Source organism: Gekko japonicus, unplaced genomic scaffold (assembly GCF_001447785.1).
Source record: "Gekko japonicus isolate JY-2015 unplaced genomic scaffold, Gekko_japonicus_V1.1 scaffold101, whole genome shotgun sequence".
Classification (NCBI taxonomy): domain Eukaryota; kingdom Metazoa; phylum Chordata; class Lepidosauria; order Squamata; family Gekkonidae; genus Gekko; species Gekko japonicus.
In genome coordinates, this window is record NW_015165238.1 from 948,744 (window position 1) to 957,944 (window position 9,201).

Sequence of the window (9,201 nt, forward strand, 5' to 3'; positions counted from 1 at the left end):
TATATATATATATATATATTTCCTTCTTTGCAATTGGCACACTGATCACTATTTCAGTGCTTTAAAAGCAGCAGCTAGCAGAAATAGTGACAGGCTGATATCATACATGCTGTCTAGAAGTGACAGAATTCTCATTTACAAACCTGGATGCTAAACACTGTATGAATATCAAATCAGATCCGATTAGCTTTATGGTTCTTAGATGCTCGCTGTTGGTTTTGTTGAAATATGAAATTATTTAATGTCTATGATCTGAATCTCATATAAGTAAAGTAATGCTTTTAATGTTTGCTTGTAAATGCTGTGAAGTTGTTGAACTTTCACATGTTGGTATAAAAGGGAGTATAGTTTAGCAAGGTTCATACTGCATATTTTCATTTTCCAGAGGCAAGAAGTTTTAAAACCTCAGTTAGGACGGGCAGGCAGAACAGAAATCTGCCACCAATTTTTAACCTTGGGCAGTCAGTGGTCCATCAGGTAGCTGGCATTGAACTATGTAAAGCCAACCACAGAACTTTGAGTTGGACCTGTTTAAATCAGTTACCAGCACAGTTAGTACAAAATCAGTGATATGTAATCTGTGTGATGGTCCCAGTTAAAACTCTTGCAGTTTCCTTCTGAACCAGTTATGGCTTCCAGACATTCTTCAAAGACAGTACTATGAAGACTGTGTTACAGTAATCTTATTTGAATGTAACCAAGACATGTATAACTGTGGCCAGCAATAGCTGCAGTGAGCAAACCAGCCTAAATTGGTAAATTGCAACCCCATCAGCTGCTTTTCAGCTAGCAGAGCTGGATGCAAACATATCCCCAGATTACAAACCTGTTGTGCTGGACGGAGTTGTACTCCCCCTTAAGTCTGATTCTGATTCAACTCTGCTATGTGTCTTGTCTGTCCCTCTGATGTACCCAGATGGAATAGCCACTGATAGAGGCAGCTTAGGAAGGGAAGGACCCAAATGGCAACTCAGAGTATCATTCACTAGCTACCTTATGTAACTGGGCTTGCAAACGCTATTCAATTGGTAATTCTTGAAGCTGCAGAATTTACCTTAGTTCTGAGACTTCTTCCATTGTCCCTGGACACGTAGTCAAGATGGCATCCCTGGGTGAAGGTTTATTTATTATGTATTTATTTATTAAAGCAGTTATATCCTTTTCCTTTTGGTTCAAGGCAGCTTACAATAACAGTTTAAGAAGTTTAGTCTTTCATTGGCTTGTGGCCATTGAAGAGATGAGAGCATTAAAGAAGAGAACTTTTTCCTCATGTCTTGAGAATTTATAATCTTCCCTTGGAAGTTCGTCCTTTTCTGCAGTCAGTCCTAGCCTTCCTGCCTCAAGAGGATGAAATTACTATCTAGCCTTTGGGCTTTCCAAATTGTGTCTCCTGAAGTGTGACAGTCTAGCAAGGTGAAAAAAAATTGAGTCCAGTGGCACCTTTAAGGCCAACAAAATTTTATTCAAGGTATGAGCTTTTGTCTGCACACACACTTCCTGAGATACAGTGAAGTGGAACTTACCAGTCCATACATATAGGTTCCATTTCACTGTATCTGAGGAAGTGTGCGTGTACACGAAAGCTCATACTTTGAATAAATCTTTGTTGGTCTTAAAGGTGCCACTGGACTCAAACTTTGTTCTACTGCTTCAGACCAACACGGCTGCTCACCTGGATTAGTCTAGCAAGGTGTGAGATGGTAAAACTTTTGTTTTCACTTCAGTCAGAGGTATTTGCATAAGTACGCACTGGAGTACCCTGTGCTTGGGAAAGAGATGACTCATCTCCTGTAGTTTTCCTTTTGCAAGTCCTTTACTCTGTGGCATGTGTAGAGTATAGCCCCAGTTAATCAAACACTAAGATGAAATCTAGGGTGGGGGGCATTTCTCCATGACTTGCGCAAGGATGGGCAAGAGACATTAATTCATTTAATGAAGTTTGATTACCCATCATCATTGTGTTGAGAGATCTTAGTAAATCTAGAGAACGACCCCAGGAAACCAATTCTGATTCCCATTTTTTCCACTCCATTGCTAAATAATGGGGGACTGAAGTGCTCAGTACAGTAAATTCTTTCTTCTCCCTCCAGTTAGTTTGCCACATACTGTTGTTTGTAACACACTTTATGTCCTGGCAGGAATAGCATTATGTGTCAGTTAGTCAGTTAGCCTTTATTGGCATAAAACAATACCTTAAAAGAGGATTACTATAACAAAATATACATATAAAACCATATAAGACCATACATATAAAACCAAGTATTTTGCAAACTACATAGTATTGCATAATATTACATAAAACAATTTGTTACAAAGTGTTGCTCATTTTGGTAGTTTTTCCTGTCATAGCTTTATAGCTGATTGTAAAAACATGGCTACCTTCATTGATATTTCAGTAGCGGAGTCATTCAGAAGACGATGCACTTTTAAAGCATAAGGAAGGTCCATCATGTTGGCTAAAATAGGGTTTAAATATCTAAAACGTATGTCTACATAAAATTGTCAGTGCAAACAGATATGTGAAACTGTCTCGATGCATCCAGAGTTACAATGACAAAGTCTAGATGTATATGCTATATTATTATATCTCCCATGCAAGACTGCTGATGGTAGTGCATTGAATCTTGCTAGTGAAAAAGCTCTGTATTGCTGTGGTGCTTGTATGTTAGATAGGTATGGGGCCATTCGGCCTACTGTGAGGGGAATCTCAAAGTTCAGAGGGGAGCAAGATTTGTTGGCTAAGCTGTATAGCCTTTGTGTTTCAATGTCAAGGACTGCGTTTAATCATCTGAAAAGCACCCATAAAAGGGAGCATAAGCAGTGAGTCCAATGGGATGCCCATGGCAGTTATTTTGTTCTCAATGTGTGGTAGCCAGTTAAACATGTTTGACTGTGAGCATTTGTTGTATAAGGCTCCCTTGGTCTACATTGCAATGTAGATGCAGCCAATATTTTATTATCATTAGCCATGCACCAGATTCCATAGAATTTAACCCAGTTTCTAAACACAAGGCTGCATAAGGTACACAGCGCGGCATTCCCATGATCATTCAAAGAAATTTAGATTGAACACGTTCTATTGTGCCATGAAGTGCACTTATCCAGATTGGAATACCATACATGAGTCGGTGGGTTACTTTGGCCTTGAAGACTTTAAATGCTGCTGGTATGAATTGATTGCCTCTGGTGTAGAAGAATCAGGAAATGGCAGAAGCATTTATGTTGGCCATATTTATTGCTGAATCACGCTGTAAAGACCAAGATGCATTATACTGGAAGTGCAGACCTAAGTATCTAAAATTTTTAACTTGTTCAATTGGTTTGCCTCCAATTGTCCATTTGAATGGTTTCCAAGTTTCAGAAAAGACAAGTATTTTTGATTTTTCATGGTTTAAAAGTAATTTATTTGTTACAAAATGTGAAAGATATTTATTTAGTGGACGCTTTAAGCCAACTTTGGAGCAGGACAATAGTACCATGTCATCCGCATATAGTAGTAGAGGGACATGGACAGAGCCCAGTTTAGGAGCATGGCAATCAACAGCTTTGAGGTAAGGGGAGAGATCATTAGGGAACAGGTTAAATAGAAAAGGTGCTAAAATACAGCCTTGTTTGACTTCTTCATTTGATGAGATTTTTGTAGTTAATTTCCCTGTCAGTGAACATTTGATTTGGCATTTTGTTGATGTGTATAGCTTTCTTATAAGGTTAAGGAGTCCCTTATCTATGTTTAGTTGTTATAGTTTAGCCCAGAGGAGTTCTCTGTCGATTGAATCAAATGCCCCTTTAAGATCTATGAAGGCAGCGTATAATTTTACATTGCTTCTTTTAACATACTTATTAATCAGGTGCTCTAATATAATGCAGTGGTCTAAAGTAGTTTTCCCTTTACAGAATCCCAGCTGTTCCGGGCCTAAGACTCTCTCTTCTGTCATCCATATGGTCAGCTTAGATAGTAGATGTTTGGCATACAGTTTGCCCATAATGGAAAGCAGGCTGATTGGTGTATAGTTGGAGGGAATTGAGCAATCAACTTTTTTGTAAATTGGGACTACGGTTGCATTTAACCATGCATCAGGGATAAGGCCAGATTTATCAATCATTGTAAAAAAGGATGCAACCGTAGGGGGGGCCGCCCACCAATCAGAGTCTAGTTTTAAACTTTCCAGGAGAATTATATCAAGACCAGCTGCTTTTCCTGGTTTTAATTGGCCAATCAGTTATTTTATTTCATCAGGTGTTACATGAGGCCAATCTGAGGGATCCATAGTGCTGACATCATCCTGATGGAATAATGTCAAAAAATGATACCACATTTGGGGAGAAATAGCAGACATAGAGCCTCTGCACAACATGACCCCGAGACTATGGCCCAGAATTTTTTTGTATTTTTTAAAATCGTGGCCTGGTATAATTGTTCCCATTGTGTATTAATATATTCAATCTTCTTTCTGTTCATACTCTGTTGTAGTTGGTGCTTAAGTTTAAAGTATTCTATCAGGAAAAAAGGGTCAGTGGTCTCACGGTATTGTCTGAAGACATTGCGTAATTGGGTTTTGCATTATGTGTTCCAAGGCTTAGCTGGGGTAGCATTATGTGTTCCAAGGCTTCATGCACCTGCAGAAGGAGAAGTGCCTTGGTTTCCCAAAAGCAGGGTGTAATGCATACAATGGGCAATGCAATCAAATCATAAAGCACTATCATATAATACAACAGACAGTGCAATGAAAACTAAAACAAATTTCAGATATTAAACCTACGACCCCTATTCCCTTTCTAAAAATGCCCTGTTGAATGATTGCACCACTACAGAACACACTTTTTTTCTGTGTATTAAGGCTGATGCAGCCTTTTTGCACTTTAGATGTCAGTATAGAAACTGATTTCCAAAAAACACACACACATTTTCAGTTTTCTTTTAATGCCACTACTGTTTTTGTATCATGTTGACAGCAATATCCATGGTGGGTTTGTATTTATGCCACAACAAGCTGGACAACTCATTGTTAACTACTCCATCTGTTCCAGTTGTTCAGGGTGTCCAAAACCAAAATCATTCTTAGATGGCAGCATGCAATGTTAACAAATTAACAGTGCAATCCTATATCTGTTTCCTCCAGTTTTAGCACATTGATTCAGTGGGCTGAGACTGAAGTAAGTCTGCATAGGATCACACTGTAAACATACTAAATAAATGGCAGCAGTGTTAATAATCAGGGTTTTAGGCAGGTAGGTTGAGGAAATAGGCAGCACTTTCCCTGTCACTTTCTCTATTGCTGGTGTGTTGCAATATTGCTCTGTAGCTTAGTAAAATGATGGTTTTCAGCAATGTTTTTATATGGTACTTGGGCTGTCTTCCAATCAAAATATTGGAGGGCCATTTAATACCCATCTGCTCCGCAGTAACACTGAACTTCAAAAACCCTGCTTTCCCAATTTTACTGACTCTTCCTCAGACCGATTTGTGACCATTCTTAACTTGAAGAGATGATAGCATAAACTTTCCAAGTAATATTCAGTTAACACATGAGGTTTGTAGGCAAGTGCAGCCATTTTAGCTGGGAAAGCCAAATGAAGATTTGTTGTGTAGTTAATTTAGAAATGTTAGAATGCCTGAGTTCAGTTTGTGCTGGGCAATGTTAATATTGTTTGTTGAGCTAGAAATAATAAAACATTTTGAAGTGCCTTTTTTATTAACATTATATGAGTGTGCCACAAAAGGGGAAAAAAACTCAAGTGAAACCTTTGCCAGACATAATCCATGTGTGTTTTTCTCATGCAGCTTCCACAGATGACAGTGCAGCAGAGAAGAAAGGTGGAACTCTTCACGCTGGCTTAATTGTTGGGATTTTCATCTTGGTCCTGATTGTGGCAGCTGCTATACTTGTGACAGTTTACATGTACCACCATCCAACCTCAGCAGCCAGTCTCTTCTTTATTGAGGTGAGCTGCCTTTATGATAATAGATCACTGAGCCTGCCACCTATTATCCTCTCAGGGTCTGGTCTGTTTCCTATACACTTAGACTCTGAAGTATTCTCTGAGTCCTGATAAGTGCCTGCATTCATCTTTCCTTGTCCTGTTGTTGTTGTTTTTATTTGATTTACAACGTTTGGCCTTTAGCCAAGGACTATGATAGCTGGCAGGGAATGCATCTCCAGCCAGTTTAAACAGCTGCGAACATGACCTTTTCCCACAACAATGTGTAAAATGACAGGCTTGGAGAATCACTGAGTTTTAGGAATAATTGCTGAGGTCACATAGTCTGTCTCCATCCAGCTTCAATTCATCTTGGCAGTAGTCCACCTCTGAATCATTGGTCTTCTGATTAATTCTAGTTTATTGCATGGCATTGTTGGCAATGGAAATTAGCTCAAGGTGTATCATTGTAAATTCAGAATTTGTTTCTGTAAGAGAGGTTACAACAGTCCTATTTCAAACAGTTGTGGCGACTGCATGATGCCCACATTTCTATCATGTTCAGGAAAGCTTCCGATATTTTCATTTCGGTTATTGTAAACTAAAGCCTAAACAGCTCATCATGACAGCTTACGTATGTCCCCTGGCACTTTCCCTTCTAGGTGAGACCTGCTTAGCTTCAGAAATAGAACTGCATCATGTTTTTTCAGACCATTCTTTCTTGGAGAAGTGGCACTATTCAATATACATGGATCTGTCTTTCCACTTGCAGAGAAGGATGATAAGACACAGCCACATTAATCTTCTGTGGGGAGCTAAAAATGGTTGGATATGCATATGAACTGTCATATAAACGGCCATCTGCATTAACGCATGATTGGCTGGGTTTGCCATTACATGAACAAGTCTGGGGATTCTTGTGCTTGTGCCTCAAATCAAGATTAAACTGTTATCTGGAATCCTTGTTTGAGGGGAAGGGTATGATTCTTATTAATAATAATAATAATAATTACATTTATATCTTGCCTTTCTTCCATTGTGGAATGCAAGGCGGTGTGTGGGGCTGTTCCAGGCCAGGTCAGTAGCCTCTCCTGCCTCAGCCATTCCCATATGTGAGGTAGGACCAAGTTCCAGTCTTAAATGGTTTATTCTGAGCACACACAGATAGACAAATGGGGGAGCAGGGAAGGGAAATATGGAACTTGGGGGGTGGGGAAGGAGTGCAATTTTTACTTCATTCAAAACCTACAAGGCTCCATTGGACAAGTACTTCAAAGTTTGTAGTTGACAAACTACCCCTTCCTGTTAGTCTTTATTTTGGTGGTTCCATGGAAGAGAAGGGGGTTCATCTTTGACCAATCAGAAAGGGGGAGGGGGGTTATGTAAAAAGTCCAGACACTCAAAATATAAGTCCAGCCCAGTGAACTGTTTCCCCCAGATTATGTGAGCCTTGCAGTCGGTTCTTTGGGGTTGATTTTTTCCATCTGTGTAGTGTAACCAGGAGATCCTACAATTGTCTGTCAGTCAGAAGTTCTAGCTCTTTAGTGTTATCCAGGGTGCACTATGAGAAGGTGAGCTAGAATTGCACCCCAAATTCTAATATGGTACTTCAGTGTGGCTCAACAGCCCCTCCACAAAGTTGATGTCCAACTCAATACAATGAGAACCATCAGCAAATGTATTAAACCCACTCTGACCTGTTGGCTACCCAGAGTTTGTGATTCATGTGAAACAACCAACTACAGTTTGCTAAGAAAGGCTTTAATTTCTGAGCTGTTTGGAGGAAGGGAAACTGCCATGGAAGATATGTAAGCTTCCATGAGATCTTCAGAGGAAAACCAAGGAAGAAGGGGATCCCTCCAATCCCACCCCCAGTTGTTCATGGAATGCAAACCATGGTTTGTTACTACATCTAAACTGTGGCCATGTGTAATTGAAGCTGATAATATATACTAGTGATGTACACCATTTCACATGAACACATGAAGCTGCCTTATACTGAATTATACCCTTGGTCCATCAAAGTCATTATTGTCTCAGGGTCTCAGACGGAGACTAAAGATGAAACAACTTCTACAGAGTTTCATTACAGGAGCTTGAAATAAAATGACATAATAGTGCAAAAAAAAGCTTTAGAAAGTATAGCATAGGCCCCGGTCACACAGGCCGGAAAATGCGGGGGGGAAGCGTGGCTGTTTGCCCCGGGGCAAAATAATGCGCGGTTGCGCGATCAGACCTCTCGTGGAGGTCCCGTGGTTAGGGCGGGTGCCGATCACACGGCGCAGCAAAGAAGCGGGGGCTGCGTGCCGAGGGTTCTGCTCCAGCGCCTGTCTTCGAGGGCACGGTGAGGGCTGGCCTCCTGGCTCTTCGGCTCTCTGGGCGCTGGGGCTCCGATCTGCTATTTGTTTGAGGGCACTGCAGCTCTGATTTTGATAGCCACACAGATGCTTTCTGGACCTAAATTGAAAGATGTTCTAATTCAGCAACTGTGCATTTGGCACCAGACACATGACTTTCACCTTTTGAGGCCTCACAAATATCTTTGTCATGTGTCTTTAGATCTTGCTGCTTAACCTTCCTCTTCCTGGTCCAATATTCACTTATTGGTTATCTTATTGCAATATGTATTTAAGTTATGTGTACCTCAATATTGTTTGACCTCTGAAGAAGGCCCCAATAGGGCAGAAACGCATCAGGTCATGTGTATTGGCCTTTGTGTTTAGGCTAAACTTTTTTACGAGGCTTTCATTGGGCCCTTATATATGTTTTTAACTATATTTCTAATAAATACTTGTATTTTTGTATATTATAAGTTTTAACTAGGTTTTTAATATTGGCCCTTCATTAGACTTTCTTCTCACCCTTTTGGTTCTTGATTCCAGTTTTTGGGTCAGGTTTGTTTTCCCCTCCCTTTGTCTTACCGCCATAATGCAACTTTGCCCCCCCAGTCGGAATAAAGAGACAGACACCGATATGGATTTATCAAGGGCCACTTTATTAATTATTTAATAACAACAAATACTAGCGAGGGGTTACCAGAAATGTACTGAGGAATATGACAGGTGTCAAACTCCTGACCACCTTCATTTTCTTCTGGGCGATGCACCTGCTCTGATCTCAAGCCACCGAAGGTAGCTTTCGACCAGCAGCGTGGCATGTTCAAGAGAACCCCTGACCCACCACCCCAGAAGCCACAAAGGCCCACTAAGGTAGGCCGAGCCAGATTGTCCCAAGGAAGATCACACCTTCCCGGCCTTGAGCCGCAAAGGCCCGAAAGCCGTT

At 40.5% G+C, this 9,201-nt stretch overlaps 1 protein-coding gene across 1 annotated transcript in view; it reads left to right on the forward strand.

The window, feature by feature from the left end:
- PLXDC2 (plexin domain containing 2) overlaps positions 1 to 9,201 on the forward strand; it is a 190,936-nt gene that overhangs the window by 172,806 nt on the left and 8,929 nt on the right. The window contains exon 13 of the mRNA XM_015410001.1: positions 5,783 to 5,943. Coding sequence (XP_015265487.1) covers positions 5,783 to 5,943 — 161 coding nt within the window. The remainder of the gene's footprint in view (positions 1 to 5,782; positions 5,944 to 9,201) is intronic.